Source organism: Pavona decussata, unplaced genomic scaffold (genome assembly GCF_977016875.1).
Source record: "Pavona decussata unplaced genomic scaffold, jaPavDecu1.1 SCAFFOLD_72, whole genome shotgun sequence".
Classification (NCBI taxonomy): domain Eukaryota; kingdom Metazoa; phylum Cnidaria; class Anthozoa; order Scleractinia; family Agariciidae; genus Pavona; species Pavona decussata.
In genome coordinates this window covers 4,742,590-4,760,000 of record NW_028145491.1, presented here as the reverse complement: position 1 = coordinate 4,760,000, position 17,411 = coordinate 4,742,590, and the positions used below count along the sequence as shown (strand labels likewise).

At 37.9% G+C, this 17,411-nt stretch overlaps 1 protein-coding gene across 2 annotated transcripts in view; it reads right to left on the bottom strand.

The window, feature by feature from the left end:
- LOC146477090 (transient receptor potential cation channel subfamily M member-like 2) overlaps positions 1-17,411 on the bottom strand; it is a 66,169-nt gene that overhangs the window by 19,151 nt on the left and 29,607 nt on the right. For both annotated transcript variants that reach the window (XR_014865511.1, XM_085114082.1), the window contains exons 8-23: positions 16,252-16,390; positions 14,345-14,414; positions 14,108-14,208; positions 13,687-13,821; positions 12,256-12,303; positions 12,031-12,132; positions 10,486-10,751; positions 9,969-10,197; positions 9,275-9,480; positions 8,625-8,796; positions 7,159-7,287; positions 3,988-4,236; positions 2,440-2,620; positions 2,219-2,351; positions 1,286-1,494; positions 757-889 (exon numbers count right to left, since the gene is read on the bottom strand). Coding sequence is in view for 1 of the 2 variants with exons in the window: in XM_085114082.1 (XP_084970208.1) it covers positions 757-889; positions 1,286-1,494; positions 2,219-2,351; positions 2,440-2,620; positions 3,988-4,236; positions 7,159-7,287; positions 8,625-8,796; positions 9,275-9,480; positions 9,969-10,197; positions 10,486-10,751; positions 12,031-12,132; positions 12,256-12,303; positions 13,687-13,821; positions 14,108-14,208; positions 14,345-14,414; positions 16,252-16,390 (2,502 nt within the window). In the remaining variant the exon portion in view is untranslated. The remainder of the gene's footprint in view (positions 1-756; positions 890-1,285; positions 1,495-2,218; positions 2,352-2,439; positions 2,621-3,987; positions 4,237-7,158; positions 7,288-8,624; positions 8,797-9,274; positions 9,481-9,968; positions 10,198-10,485; positions 10,752-12,030; positions 12,133-12,255; positions 12,304-13,686; positions 13,822-14,107; positions 14,209-14,344; positions 14,415-16,251; positions 16,391-17,411) is intronic.

Genomic DNA, 17,411 nt, shown 5'->3' with positions numbered 1-17,411 from the left:
GCAAACTCTCAGTGACAGTGCCCCTTTAACCGACGAAATGAACTTTAGTCATGAATCATTTCTAGTTTTTTTTTTTACTTTTTCGCCTACATGTATCCTATGAACCGTTATATACGTTATTTCATGCACACAAGTCAACCATTAAACTGCACGTACGTTCACGTTGTTTTCTCTCATTCGACCCATAACACCGGAATCATATCCACACGAGTTATCCGTCTGAGATGGTAAACTCTTTGAAGTCAGAAAATTCCACTCTAGTGAAACGTTTTCCACCGCACACTTGCCGACAAGGCTCGACGAGACGTTTTGCGATCTAGCTATGCCCGACTTTGCCCACAGGCTCCAATCTTTTCTTGATTCAGAAAACACAAAATAAGGTACTTCGAACATTGTGTTACAAAAATGGTATACTACATTTACAATAATTTTTAAAAATAGCAGATGTCAGTCACTGGCAACTGTAGCCACTTGTACAATTGTTCCCGAGAAACTCGTACAAAGCCCTTCCTCCCCCCCCCCCCCCCCCCCCCCGCAAAGTGAGTGATGTGACATAAGGTTTGTGATGAATCGAGACACCATTCTTTCATTGGTAAGGTAAGTAGGAGAGAAGACATAAGGAATTAGGAAAATTTCTCAAGAGAACTTCTCGATAAAGGGTGTCGCAAAGAGTTTGTAAGCAATGGCTATATCCAGGAAAAAGAAAGCATTGCTATAAGTTTAAAAACAAGTACAAACGTAAGCTGATCACACTACCTTGATCCAATAGCTCGAACTCTCTCTTCCGGGGTGGCGTGAAACAGAGTGTCTTTTTTTTGGAGATAACTTTCAGTGCACTGTTCTTCGAACATCATAAGCTTGTGTAAGTCTTGTTTCTCCAGATAAAGCTCTATACGTTAAGGGAAAATACGCAAAACAACGTTTGGAGACAACAACAACTATTACAAATTAATCATTAAATTCAAGCGTTCAGTCACAACTGTATAAATTTGTATGTAATTTCTTGAGAAGAAACACGCAATTTCCACATTTTCAAGTTGTGCTCTGAAAAAAGATGACTGCGGTCTAAAAAGTCGAAGTTTAATGCTCACACAAATCGATCGATGCATGAAAGTGCCGAAATAAAGGCGACTTCCGGGGTCTTAAATACCTCTCTTACAGAAAGCTATTAAACATCCTGGTTTGTGAGTCCTGCAGTTAATCTAAGAATAGATCGCTTATTAAACAAGAAAAAAAAAAAAAAAAACGTAAAAAAGTAAAGAAAAGTAAAGAAGACTAAACTAACTTAGCTTTTTGTCTGTCTTTCTCCCATGTAGCCTGTTTCTCCTGATACAGCATCGACGTCTGCAGTAGGCTTTGTAAATGAGATGGAGGTGATTGATTATGATAAACGGTGGAACGAGGACAGGTCTGTGTGCATACTCCATAATCAGCTGATATCGTTGAAATTTCCATATCTGGTTTGAGTTGGCTTGAATACTGGAGAATGTGTTACTAGGTAAATGAAATACGTTTGAACGTAATTATTTAGTTTACTTTAGTTTATAGGCATCAGAACATAATGGTCATAACGAGGCCATCAAAGTCCCAGACTTCAGTTTCAAGGCATGAGATCAAATCGAGCGGGGCCGAAACAAAATGAAAGGCAGTAAAGAATAAAGTAGTGTGATGTCATGAGGCATACCCTTCCTTTACCATAACTGTCACTTGACTGCATAAGAACCTTGATTCTAAAACCTAGCCTCAGGATAGCTCAAGTAATGGGAGGTACCTCTAGAATACATGTAAACACTCAACGTCGAATGTTTCTCGAAATGACACGATATCGACAAAATATCCATGAGATAACAGTGTGTTATTGAACAGACAGACAAAAGGTAAAGATATTACAAGTCAAGTGGCCTTTCAGGCTGTGCTTATTCTCAGTTTCCGCTGCACAAAGTGCTTAAGAGTATCGCCTACTTCCGCTCCCCACCTGCCCTCCTTGGATAGGAGGTCAGTGTATCACAAGTTTACATGCGCCTAAGTGTAGTAAAATGTTTTATCTGAGGACATAACACGATTGTTACCCTGAGTACGAGAGGCTTGACTGTTTTCCTGTGATGGAAAAGGCAACTGTTTTTTAATTGACCTTTTTTTTTTTCATTATTAGCCTCTCACAACACCAACATTTACAATAAAAAACAATTGATTTACTTGAAAATAAAATTGAACTTACTTGAAAATTGCGATCAGCAAATTAAGCAGCAGAATATTGGCAACCAACAGATACAACGCCATGATGACAGTGACAAGCGTTCCCCCAAATTCATCATTTCGCGGAGTGTTGAAAGCTGTACTATTTTGGTCCCCTAAAAACACACATTCTGGGTCAACCTCTTTTGTTAGCTGTCAGTTTAATAACGTAATGACTTGTAGACGAAAAATTCATTTAATAACCTGAATAGACATTGTCCTCGATGAACAATTCTCCGTAGACCTGAAAGTAAGGCCTGAAGAACACCTTTGGTATGAGTTCCCATGAAGCTGTTTCGTGAGGAAACAGGATCGCTTGCTGAGCTACTCCATACGCCATCAGAAATACCACCATTATTAATAGAAAATAGGTCATGTCAATAGTCTAGAAACCAAAAGCAAAAGCAATAATCAGTCAAATAATTTTAACCATAAACAATCTTAGAAAAAGTAAGAACAATAAATATGACCGAAAATGTTATTTTCCTATTTCGTTCGAATCACGGTGTGAATAATCATGTGACTTCGTTCTCACGTAGTCTCAGAAGAGTTATAAATGACCGGGAGGTCCAGTCCCTCGTCCCTATTCAGGGACGGTCGCGGAATATATTTTAAGGACATGATACAGGCGAGAGGTAAAGTTAGGTAAAAAAAAAAAAACTCTTTCAAAAAGAAGGACGAACACTTCAAAAACAAAGTCCAATTTTCACATTTTTACTTTAGAAGGCAACAACTTTGCACGAGTCAAATTTTCTTCTGTGATATCACAAAAAGGTTACAATTTACCACTAGATAGTGCAATCATTTGACAAAGGACGGCTTCTCAAGCTGATAAATTAAACATAAAAACTGCTCTTCCGACATTCCAACTTTACCAGCTTAAACCATTACGGTAATTTGTAAGCAAGCAAGCAAGCAAGCAAGCAAGCAAGCAAGCAAGCAAGCAAGCAAGCAAGCAAGCAAGCAAGCAAGCAAGCAAGCAAGCAAGCAAGCAAGCAAGCAAGCAAGCAAGCAAGCAAGCAAGCAAGCAAGCAAGCAAGCAAGCAAGCAAGCAAGGAAGTAAGTAAGTAAGTAAGTAAGTAAGTAAGTAAGTAAGTAAGTAAGTAAGTAAGTAAGCAAGTAAGAACTGAAGTCGTGTATTTTTCAGCTTTATAACATAGAGGGCAAAGTTACTGAATGCTGATTGGTCGAAACAGAGGGACTCACCCCTGATTGTTCGAGCGGCGAAAATACTTGCTCCTAATTAGCTGAGCACGCTATAAGTTCCTTCTTTGAACCCATGGTTTGCTATTTTTATCAATCCGTGTTCGTGTTTATTGTCAAGTGGTTGAAAGTTTTAAGTTGTAGGAGAATAAAAATTATCCAGTTGATGCTTAACATTTGGTTTTATTGTTGTTAGTTTGCTCATGAATTAAACATGTATTTTCTCTTAAAAATCAACTTTTCTCGTTTTGTCTGTTTTGTACGCTAAGAAACAGGTGAATTGTTTGTTTGTTTTGTTTTGTTTACGGGTGAGTGTTTTCACGCCGGGCCGGGGCTGACTGTTTTACGAAGTGCCTCGATAGTTTTAAGAAATTTTGCCCTCTATGTTATAAACACGTAATTGCAATGAGTCCTCGTAGAATTAAAGATTAATTTTCACTTATATTTTCAAATTTTTCCCAAATTGCCCGAGTCGCGCAATACGCGTGAAAATTAATCCTTAATTCTACTCGGCCTCATGCGATTACATATACAAATACCGATACATACCATTCGACCTATCATGACCACATATGGTCCCAGGACTTTGCTGACGGAGAAAATGTCAAGTACCCGTATGATCCACAACATGATGTCGAGGCAATATAGTGTGTGACCAATTTTAAGTGTTCCTGTATTCATGCGGAAACCGGCAGCAATAAAGAACAATACCACAGCACAGGCGTCACACAAGTTCCATTTACTTGAGGCCCACTCTTTAAACTTCTTGCGTAGAGTCTTGGGCTCCGAATGAAGCATCTATAGGTTAAAAACCAAAGTACATTAACTAAATTTCCGTGCTGTAGAAAACCAGTCCACCAGCAACAAAGCACACGCTTGTTTTGCACACTTTATGAAACATGTTGTTCAGGCTACGCTTCCCTTGTAATAATGTTTGATTTGCTCTACCGCACCAGAAACGTATTCCAGGGTTGGAGCCTACTTGTCAGATGGCTAAGAGTCAGTGACCGTTGTGGAAAAAAAATAATATAGACAATCCGAACAAAGAAAAGAAGACAGGAAAGTGTTGAGTTCAAATCCCTCAAAGGAAATTGATTTATACTCAGTAACACTTAGCTGTGTTGATTTCTGTTCTCAATTTTACTGTTATATGTATTTCTTTCAGAAATTCCTGGTGAATCACCATCCAAAGGGGAACAGGACGGTGATCCAAACAAAATAAGGTAATCAGTAATCAGTACGTGATTAGACAGTACCCTGATGGCAAGTCTCCTCACAGTTTCCTTTTCCGTGTTTTATAACAAATTCTTTGTAGGAATAAAACAGAGAGATTGTGCTATCCACGGTGTATGAGCTGAAGAAATATTTCACACCTTCAGTGAATTTCACAATGCAAAACATTACAATTTCACTCGCGAGGATTTTCTAGATTTCAATCGTACTGTTTGTTCATATGGAAGACAACTGTCAAAAACGGAAAATTCGACGGACAAACAGCATCAAACATTAGTGTTTTGCTTTGGATGAAAAAAACTGAGACGCGAAGCGAACAAATTTGTGATCAAATGTGTGAGTTGGTTGTAGTCGTCTATTAGCGGGCTCAAATAGCGGGCAGCAGCAGCAGAAAAAAAAAAAGATTTGCGGCAAACTACAAAATGTATTGTAGGGCATTCATTTATCAATAAAATTATGGTTATTGCGAATGGCAAACGGAGTTTTGATTTGCCACCACGGCTGCGTTTTCTCAAATGCATTCCAGCATCTCGGAAGGACGCTCAGTGTTGTTGTTACTAAATGGTCGTATCGCTTCTTGAAGCTTGCGGATTTCTCGTTCTTCGCCTTCTCGCTCGTCTAGTAAAATCAGGCACACTATAGTTAGTTTATCACTGAATGCTGATGAACTGCTGGTCCTAAGTACGTAAGTTTGAGGGAGCTTTTCGAACCGCACGCAATCAAAAAGATCCATGCGGCGAGATATACTGTAATACATTGTACTAAAATAAAACCGTATGCGTTCGCATAAGTTCTGGCATTTCTTGGATGTCATGAGGCATTTGCACGAAGCGTTGCAAAAATCCCCATGTGTTTTACATGGACAGCCTTTTCGTTTCTTTCTGAAACGTGACTGAAGCATTGGCCGGTCAGTTTTATTTTATGCCAGCAAGTTGTAAGACTTGCCCGCCGTATCCCGCCGGTGTTGTGCACTCGCTTCTAATTGGTCCAAAAACAATAAGCTTGACATCGCCTACGTCATCGCTCACACATGCGCCGAACCGTGAAACTCTCCTTTAAGATACACAAAAAAATAGTTTTCTTGCGAGTACAAGCTCACACAGACCCCTGGTTTTATTGCGAGCCAGAGAGCTCTAGTTTTTCTTGTTACAATATAGCTATTATAAAAAGAACCTTCCTAAAGTTTGCTTCAGTATCGTTTTCTTAATTTCAATACCTTACTTCCAGTAGTTCTTCATGACTTTTGTAACTGCCACATTTTCAATGACTTGAATGAATCTTTCGGTTAATCGTGCGATACATGGTATTTTTTAGATAAGATAAGATAAGATAAGATAAGATAAGATAAGATAAGATAAGATAAGATAACATAAGATAAGATAAGATAACATAAAGAAAGCGATAGAATTAAACATCACGATTGGTCAATAAGTAATTTACATATTCACTTTTATTGCTTATTCGATTAAAAATTTGTTCGGATAGTTCCCAGAATCCATTAGGTGAATCAGATTTAGATAACTTAAAATGATCAAGACCGATCTTAAGAATGACAATCGTTGGCCTTAATGTACTCAATTCTAATCACGTTATCACTAGATTTAAGATTACATAACTATGCTAACCTTTCATGTTTAGTCAAATTGTCCCTGACTGTTCGCAAATTTTCAGGTTCAAGAATGTCTCCTTTCACATTATTAATGAAGACTTCCACTTCCGGGAAACTGGATTTAGGAGGCCGATCCAGTTGGTAGCTGAAGGATTGACTGGTAGTCGGTCGTCCGCCTTATGACAATTGTCATCAGGATCAAATTTATCCAGGTTCAACGACTTTTTGCCAGTTGACATCCTTAGGCACCGGACAGAATAGCTGGTCCTTTAGTCAAAAGGGTGCGCTCTGCATCCGTGAGTTCGGAAGACGTTAAATTGATAGGATTCAAATCTGGTAAATTTCCATCCGATCTAGTTGCCATGATCAGTTTTTTCTGATCTATAGAATCTATTGATCAGAAGAACTCATTTCAAAATGCCGCCATGAAAACAAGTTTTATTTAGCAAATTTCATAAGCCGCCAACAATAGCTCTATAGATTCTTTAATTATTTCACACATAGATCATCACACTAGTGAATTAATTAGCTGTTTGTATATAAGAAGCCAAGTTCTCGGTTGAATAAAGTTCTGTCTGACGAGCGCGCAGACGCGAAACTCAGAGTCACAGAGAATCGATGCGTCCTCTTTAATCTTTCATTTTATGTATACTTAGCTCTAGACAAATGTATGAATAGTTTAAAATAAGCAAAGACTTCAGTAACTTTATTTTTATTTTATTTTATTTTAAGTTATCTTAAGAATTAGTTAACGAATCAATAATTAGTTATGAATAGCTTTTGCAATACTGTATTTGTTATAGTCATGCAAATAAATCTCGTTGTTGTTGTTAGTTTAATATACCATGCTCTCGTTTTTCCTAGGGTTTTCCACTAACCTGTCTCATTTCCTCGGTACACAGTGTGAACACAAAAATAATCAGGATTATTTCACATGGGGGAGGGGTCGCAGGAAGACGAACTAAAATGACGTAGCAGAATACCAAAAGGAACATAAAGTACACAATCTGGAAAGAAACAGAAAGTTACATTAAAAGAAACAAAAAATATATATATATACATCTACAGTATAAAACAACACAAAACAAACCATAAAATAAAACTTATCAGATATTCCCAAACTTTTATAATCAGTACCAATACCTCAAAAGGAACAGAGAACCGACAATAAAGGTACAATTTTTTCTTGAAACGATAAAAGCCCCTACTGTGGAATTAAAGTTAATTTCCATTAATTCTTGATCCGGTGTTCACCAGTGACGAGCATTTACATCGCTTCTTTTGAAGAATCAAAGCGAGACTTAAAACAATGCTTCGCTACATTATTTAATAAAAATTGTTTAAAGATATAGGGAAAAATCCACGTATCTTTATCAGCAATTTTTTTGCGAGTGCACCTGTGCCGGTTGGCACATAATGCCACTTTTGTCAATGTGTTATAGTTTCGTAGAAATTTCGCCACACTGAAACATAGTCTTTTCCAATCTTATTAATCAACCCCTCCCCCTCCCTTCTCTGATATGGCTGACCATCGCTTACAACTTTTGACTTCTTTTCAAAATTCATGTGAGTTGTAAGGCGCATATACACCTTATTACAATGCCTGCAGACGTCCCCTAATTTCCTTTGCTACACGCAGGCAGGACAAAGAAATAGGAGACCTCTGCATGCACGCTAATATTTCGTGAGATGCGTACGCGAGTAAACTCATCAACTGTAGAGTTTATTCTTCCACTTTATTATACAGCTGTAAACCAGTCCAACTAGAAAGTGAAGTGGAAATGCACCGGCATAAACCAGGAAATCAGGATGTAATACGCCCTCGTTTTTGTGTGCTGTCTTCACGTGGTCGAGCTACGTACAATAGTGGTGAATTAATAGAAAAAGATTGTACCATCTGGCCGTGTAAACTTCTGGATGCCCAGAACCTAAGCAAACGATGGTTGGGCGTCAAACCGTAGCTAAACCTAACAACTAATCACTAAAACTAAACCAACTAACAACTAATCAACTAAAACTAAACCGTAACAACTAATCACTAACTTCTCATCAAACCCCTATTATTATTATTATTATTATTATTATTATTATTATTATTATTATCATTATTATTATTATTATTATTATTATTATTATTATTATCATTATTATTATTATTATTATTATTATTATTATTATTATTATTATTATTATTATTATTATTATTATTATGCTTTAGACATATTTTTACCATAACCTCCAACAGAAGTGCTGGTGTTATCTATAGCTGACATACAATGATAAATGGCTTTCCAATCTTAAATCATATATGATGGAGGGTTTGTGTATTATTTAAGGCACACACCACATTTCCCCAAAATTTAGTAATGGGTGCACGGTAAAACTCATACAGCCTCTCTCCTACGCTCAGATCTATGCTGGAACTTTCAGATTCCGCAAGTGTTTCAAATGTCCTGCATCGCTGCATCACACTCAAAGAATCACTGCTTTCTGAAAAACTGTGCGACGGGAATGATCTGTGTGACAGGAGACAAAACCAGAGTTTGATAAGATATTACCAAGAAAACGACAAACAGACAGACAGACAGGACAGAGACTGACAGAAAAACAAACAATCCATCAAACGTCACTTGATAACTCAAAGGGGAGGGGTGGGGATTGCGAGACTGAAAATTAGGAATTGGTAGTATATTTTCAGTGATTCAAGACACTGATCCATTTGTTGTACCAGCTGCCAGACACATTGTACAAGGAAGACAGCTAGGACACGTATTGCTCGGACTAAAATTCGAGAATAAATTAAAGTAAAAAAAACTTTGGAGAATTACTTAGTTTTTCCCGGCCTTCCCAGTCAGGGAGGACGTAATGCAGCTACACGAATTGATCTTTGGTTGAAGCACAACAAAAAGAAATATTCGCACAAACGTATGGTGGTTGATTGCATTGGGAAGTCAACAGAAATTCATCACACGTCTGCTAATTATTGACAGTTACCTGAGGTGTAATTGCGAGTCTCCCTTACTGAAATGGGCCGCGCTTCTGTCGGGCTTTTCTTGAGGTTCAATCTCCTCGTCGTCCTGGTCTTTCTTAGCCTGCTCTTGTTCGTATTCTTGAAAAGTAACAGGCATTTGACATAATTCCTTCTTGTTCTTAAACTCCTTAAACGCAATTGTAGGAGGAACCAAGATACCCAACACGGTCTGAAAACGTTTAATACAGGAAAAGAGAAAAATTTCACTTATACAAATTAACAATAGATAACGATAGGTTCTTGGGACCACAAATGTTACAAGATTCGTGTCAAAATACAACAAAGCAAAAAGTGCAAAGAGCCACACGAGTCCTTATGACGAAATACGATACTAGCTATAGACACAAATTGACCTTAAAAAGACAATTTGTTTTATTTAATTCATCGCAAGTGTTGATTTTTACTTAAAAAGACAACAGCAGGTGTTAAGTTTAGTTCTGTAGTACTACGCAAACAAGTTTTTAAAATTCCAGGATAGCAGCGATGTCCCCTCGCTCCTGTACATACAGTTGTAGGTCCTCGATGTGTATATATACAATATCTTAGTCTAAAATGTCAGCCGTCTCCTCTCCCTAACCCACAGGGGGCGCGGGAGAGAGACATTTCAGACTAACAATATCTCACCTTTCCCACAAAAGCAAAGAGAAGAATAATTACCCCCAGCGAGGCCGATTCTCCCATTTTCATGGCACCCATCCAGATTTTCGTCAGTAGCGTTTGACAACACGTATGAGCCACGAACTCCTCGTGTCGCGTAGCAACCGCAAGTGACAGGCAGCACTGATCTCCCCAGTTTTCCAGGTTGTAGGTTAGCAGTTGCTGCGCCAGGTCTTCATTTGTACGGTAACAAACATCCAGCAGGCCCAAAGCAATACCGAGAAACTCCCTGAAGAAAACGAAAGAATCAAAAGGGTGTCTACTGCTTGTTAACTTATTAACGTCCCTTCTGGGCACTCAGGTAAGAACTTAACGAGCTTTTTTGCTTCCACCTACTGACGCTTAGCCCAGTCTCCGTAACGTGACACAAGCAGAAGCATTAATCCGTAATTAATTCATTAATCCATCGCAGGGTTATTTTCCAGCATTATTTCATGTTGTTAATTGAATTAAAATAACGAAATGATGATAAAAAAACAAACATACTTAAACATAAATCTGACATGTTTGCGCGTACCGTGAACGAGCTTTAAGTTCCTCAGAAACATCAGCTTTCAGTTCATCTTTAGCCATCTCTTCCGCCAGACCTTTGAAGAGTTTTCCTGCTACTAGGGCTTTAGCTAAGTTTTCGTCACCACGCTCCCACACAAAGAGCGCCATCTTATGGAGATTAGAAAGCACGGACCAGAGCAACAACTCGTTATATGGCAATTTGAATCCAATGCCGAAATAGCTGTCATCTTTTGTCGACATAAACATTTTCATGTTGGCCATACCGATACCCTGGAGAATGATAAAAAACAAATAAACAAAACAAAAGAAAAAACAAGAAACAACAGTCAAAATATTATACAAATGTAGCTTGTAGTGCTTCATTATGCGCAGTGGTGGCGTGTATGCTACAGATTTCTTGAAACGTGTGTAATTATTAATTATATGCACGATATCATGTGTTAGTACGTCAGGCTATTTTATAAGAGGTTGTAAATAATGTACATTGTACATGTTCCTTATTAGGTTAAACTTAAAAAATTGACGGCAGTTTTCTATGGTCCATACTCTAAGAGACCATAAATGACGTCACAAAATGAAAACACTTTAGTGGAACCGCGAGGCACGAGTGGTGTACTGCGATCTTTTGAACATTTTATGGTTTATTTAACAAATCGACGGCAGTTTTCTATGGTCTATACTCTTATAGGCCATAAAATGACGTCATAAAATGTACAAAACTCAAGTGGGACCGCGAGCCGCAGGTGAGTGGTTTGACTGACAAGTTTTGAACATTTTATGGCGTTATTTTCCATTGAGAAAGAACGCGCGCTACATTTGACGTCATTTTATCGTCTGTACTCTTAAAGACAATAGCTAGGAGCCAATCAGTTATCATTATTCGTTTTCTTATGGTTTGTTGTAATTCTGCTGCATGCAGCAGCACGTTTCGATGCTTCTGATATAGCCCGGGTCGGCGGGCAAGCAACTTCATGTGTAAAGAGTAAAGTGTAAAGGTGTAAAGGCGGACTATGTTCTAGCTCTGCTAGAATTACGATAACTTGGATACCTAGGTTACCCGTCCTGCTTGTAAACAGGCGGCCTTTCGAAAAGTGCGCGTCGCTATCTCCTTATTTCTCACTGTGTCCTACCCTATCAAGGGCCAGCTGCATAAGATTTAACTTCGACCATTAGTGCTTTTGTCTGAAGTTCGGTATTAGCAGTTACGTCCGACGTTAAGTTCTGGCCAGAATCTCAGACTACAAGTTGCGTTATTTTCGTCAGGGATAGTAGAGCGATCGAAACAAGTGAGCGAGCACCAAAGTCCATTTTTCATGCGCTCGCTTCGCTCTCTGACAAATATTATTTTTCTAAAAGAGAATCCTTGCTGTCAACCAGTTCTAAAAATAAGGCAATCTTCATTAATGAGCCTACGAAGCGTATTTGCTCCCTTGTCTCAATTGTTTGTGTCTTTTTGTATGAGCTTCTGTCGTTAATACACTGACAAAGTGAACCGTTTAGTCGAGTATTATTAACTTAAGGATTGTATAGCAATTATCGCGGTCTTTACCTTCTTAATGGATCCATATTCGTGATGAGGATTGGCAAAAGTAATTCCCAACAGTCGCTCCGTGATGGTCGCTATATCTCCAAGTTTAAAAGAATTCATTGCCTAGAATAAAAAAATAACACGATGAAGAAATGTTCAGTTACCGTTAAAATTGATTCAAGAAAAGTAAAAACGTCGGCCTTGCTAAATTATAGCAACGTTACGGTACAATCATGTCACGCTAACCATCTTCCCACCAATCAAACGAAGCAGTGTGGCACTTCTCCTTGCTCTCTGAGGAAACAAAAAAAAATGGAAGAACTTTATACAGTCAACTCTCTCGTAAGCGACCACCCTTCGTGCACGACAAAGTGGTCGCTTACAGGAGGTGGTCGCTTACGGGAAAGATCAACAAACTAACCCTAATACTGGATTGATTAATTAATTACATAAAAATATTACCTTAGCAGCTAAAATAAGGAAAATAGAAACTAATTTATTTGATTTGTTTCACATCTATTCATTCTTCTGATGAAACTTTGTATAACATGGTTCATGGTTCATTTTGGAACTAATCACTGTAACAATTCCCGTTTACCTACAGATCTAATTATAGCCATCTTCTCTGTCTGTAAACTGTCGTTATCTGTGAGCAGTCATCAAAATTGAACTTTTGTCACTTCTGAGTAATGATTTACAAGCGATCATACGTGATTATGTTGGGTGGTCGCTTACCGGAAACAGAAAACAAAAGAATATGTGTAATTTCTGGCCTAAAAAGTGGTCGCGGTCCCTTAAGAAATTTGAGTGGTGGTTGCTTACGAGAGAGCTCTTAAAACTGAGAAACAAAACGGTTGTTTACGAGGTGGTCGCTTACGGGAGGTGGTCGCTTACGAGAAGTGGTCGCTATGAGAGAGTTGACTGTATTATCGTCGTCGTCCTCGTCGGCATCATCATCATCATCATCATCATCATCATTATCGCCATCAATGATTACGGTAACAGCTCTGTCGAGTTCCCATCTTTATTACCTTAACAATTTCATTCCGCGCCCTCCTTCCAATAAGCACTATCCTATCTAATAGCGCTCCCTTTGAAGTTGTCTTTGTGTAGCAAACCAACCCTCACGCTAAGAACTTTAGTGGCTTACAGCTGTCTCAGCTGCATTTTTAGCTAAGCGTACTGACCATGTTAATTAAAGCTGATGTTGTTGTTGTTGTAGTCCTAAATTTGTTCATTTATCGATGATTTCACGCTTAGCAAAATTTTGGGGCAAAAGTAGCGCTTGAGTACACATTTGTGTGCTGTGATGGGCTCTAAAAGTAAAAATTGGGCTTTGTTACTGCGCAAGCTGTTTCATAATCGAGTTGAGGATGGAGGCTCCTTTTGTTTCTGCGCACCTTGGAACTGTTCGAGAAACTCGGCTTTGTTAACTATGTTGCCACCAATTATAAACGTATTCTTGAGTGGTTTATGACTCAGTGTGGAAAAAGCAGATCGTAGCAAGGGCTACTGGTATCAAAAGAGACAATTAGGGATAACCATGCATATTTCAGAGAAAATTATCAACAATATTAAAAGTTTTAATTTGGAAAAACATGCCATACATTGTTATTGTTGCTTAATTGCCTCTGAATAATGACAAGCAAATTGCAGCTGAGAGTGCAATTAACTTACACGTCTGTATAGGTCTTCAAGGCGGCGAGCAGTGAGAAATGATGACATACTGACACCGTTCTCCAACAAAAGATCCACAAACTCTACGCGATCCTTGACCAAAGCCTCAAACATGGCGCTCTCCAATGCTGAAATCTAATCGATAATAACCAACTTATTATAACGCATACAGCACAGAAATAATTTATCGAATAAATGAAAGAAGGAAGAAAGGAGAAATATGAAAGAACGAAAAGACGAGAGATAAGCAAGCTTACAAAAAATAACTGCAGTCCCAACAGTCCAAAATGCAGCACTAGAGGGAGAGTCAATATTGAATAAAACTAAAGTCTTCAATTAATTCTAACTTGAAGGTTCAGCTATTTCTCCAAACGGTTAGAAACGAAAATAAAAGGAAAAGAAGAAGAGATTTAGCTGTCACCTCCCACTTGCGATCCTCCCTGAATATTTCGCACTTGGCGATATCTGCTCGATTCCATATCAAAGCGAGACTCAATTGATGAGAAGGCGAAACGTTGGGACCTTTGGAAATAAACAAACAAACAAACAAACAAACAAACAAAACAAATAACAAAAAGCAAAGACAATGACCAATAAAACCTGTGATACTTTAATGCTATAACAACATACATCTGACCAAAACGCAACACATGATTACCATTTAATAGTGCTTTCAAAATGGCCCTGTCAATATCCATTCCTTCCTCGTCCACACTAAAAACTGTGATCTAGACAGTGAAAAAAGGACGAGAAAGTGAATTACCACAACATTTTAAAAATAACCAGCATACGAAAATAAGCCTGACATTAAACTTACTTTCGATGAATTGATGTGATATTTATCATGGAGGAAAATGTAACAGCGTTATACTTTTATGTGTAGTGTCAGGTAAATCAAACATTTAAGAATTGGTTCATGCTTAGCGTGCGTATATCGTGTTATGGATGCACGCGGGAAGTTAGGAGAGCACGAGAGAAGTGTAAGAGTTGCTCGAGGCGTAGCTGAGTCTAGCTTCTTGAGTGCTCTCCAAACTTCCCAAGTGAATCCATAACTCGATATACGCACAGCTAAAAGCATGAACCAATTCTTTTATAACATAGTGAAAATAAAGTAAACGATTCCTGGAAAACAGGTTTTTTTCCCTGTTTAATTACAACATTCTCTGTACAAAAAAAAGGTGAAAGTGGTTTCTCACATCGGTTTAATCTAAACGTTTTATTAAACTTCGACAAGCTCCTATAAATATACATTTTTATGGTGTTGTCTCTCTGGAAAAGTTTTTTTATTAACACAGCGCACGCATGCTTCCCCCATCTGACTTGCAAACGTCATCGGATGGACGCACGGCCGTGCATATGTTGAGAAACGTACCATGATGACGCCAATAGGAATTAGATTAGGATGCACGCGCGCTATGTTATAATGCTTCATGACAGTTGGAAGCTGTGGTCTCTAAAAGGCCGGGCCGCAGCTTTTTAAATACTGTTTTGTTGGTCTAAAAGTCATGTAAACCTTGTATTGCAGACTGTCGCCACACTCATTCCTCTGATCGGTGATGCAGCAAAATTGTTAGTCTCCTCCTTGCTTTTAAAAAACAGCGGTTAATACTAAAATGGGTACTGGAGAAACGGGCTAAACTCTCAAGGGGTTAGTTTTTTTTTCCAAATAATTTTTCGTGTGACTTTCTTACTCACTTCTCGCGTGCAGTTTTGTAGTTTAAACATAGAATCAACTTCTTCATTGACTTTTTTCGTTGCAGAGTAAAACCAAGGGCAAGGTTCCTTATTGATCTAACGGAAGGGATTGCATCACTTCTAGCTAACATCGCACATTTTTGTTGTTAAAATAAAGTGACCATAGCTAATAGACATGGCAAAAATATATTGGATGAGCCTTAGCCCATTGTATGTAAGATCTCTTTACCCTTTCTTGTTTTAGTACCCATGGTTTGCAGCAGCTGGAACATCAGCCCAAAGAAAAAGTTCACAAGTTTTTGTACTGAATTTCTTGGTTGTACAATAAAGAATAAAGAGACCTTAAGTACATGTAGGCTCAGGCTCATCTCATACAAAAGATAAATTTATTAAACATATTGACTTGTTGCTTGATTTCTGTATGTTTTTTAGTGATATGCAAAAAAATATAACCCCTCGAGATTTTAGCCCCTTACTCGTTTTCCAATTACTCCGTTAATGGTTTTAGTAAAACCCCAAAACAGTTTGTTTAGAAAGCAACAGTAATTTCTTTAATTCTATTTTCAACCTTCTGCTTGGTTCTTGCTGTTTACAAGAAGTTGAACTCTTGTAAATTACGTTTGAATATTTGAGACGACTTTTTAACACGGAAAATCTGATTTAAAAAGTTTTTACGGAGCACATACCTGATTAGTCCTTCGTGCTAAAAATCGCAAACAATAATTACAAGTTTATTACTTTTCCGAGTACAAATGGCATTCACTCAAAATTTACGAACAGTGAACCAATTCAGGAAATCAATGAACTATTTACATTATTAAATTCTGTAAAAGTAAAAAATTGATTTAGATACCAATTTACTATACATACATATCTCTTGTTTCCCACGCATCTCAGAACATTCTCGTAAATCTTCAGGCATCCTTCCTCGCCACACTCAGGAAAAGCACTTTCGATTTTTAGAAGCAGCTGGTGATGTTCAACAACATCCGCCATTTCTTCAAGGTCACTAAACAGAAACTAAACGCAGTCAACGCATGTGCAACCAGACACAGATAATCTACGCAAACCCTTATTGCTAGTGAAGTGTTTTTTTCTCTTTCAAATCACTCATATCACACGAAAACATGTTATCAAGCTACTACTAGGTTTACACCAACGTACATCCTTAAAACTCTAATAGCGCTTATAAATTCGGAAACCATTGACAAAAGGGAAGTGTGGCAAACGAGAATCAAGTTTGAAAAAAAAAAACATTTAATAATAAAAATTTAAGAACAAAAATTAGCGAAATTACACAACGTTTCGATACCTCTATGATATCATTTTCAGGTGAAGAAATAAATATAATACGTTAATATATACCAAAAAAGTGTCAAATGGTTCCGTGTGAATAAATAAACAATGATAATTAAACGTCGGGGTATAATTTCAAACAAACTCTCGCGCGAATGGAGTCCGGTTGGATGTTCAGTTTCGGTTTGCGTTCGCGGATGGACAGCATTTCAAAGATCATACAGTCCAATTTTCCTGACATATCGTGTTCTTCCCACAGATGTCTGCGAACAGCAGAAGATGTATGCTCTGCGATGCGTTAATGAGAGATGGTGGCTGGTGAAACCAATATATTCTATATTCCAACGGACTTTTGACTAACAAAAGACGGATCGAAACGCACCAACCACTTTTAACAGTCTTCACAGCCAATAACATCACGGCTTACTGACAAACGACCAATTATACTCGACTTCGTTGACCAATCAGGTTAACAACCAGAGACATATATACCACCTACTGACGTTCCACAATTAATAATTTAATAATAATTTAATATTTATATTGCGCAAAATGAGATGAGAGATTCTAGATTATTTTAATGAACTTCGTAGTAGTTACACGGATATGATAAAAGTGAATTTATTCTTTGGAATAACAAACATATAACAATAGAGAATACGTCTATTTTTTGGCGAAATCTTTTTGAACGGGGAATATGCTTCGTAAGTGACCTGCTCGATGAAAATGGAAAA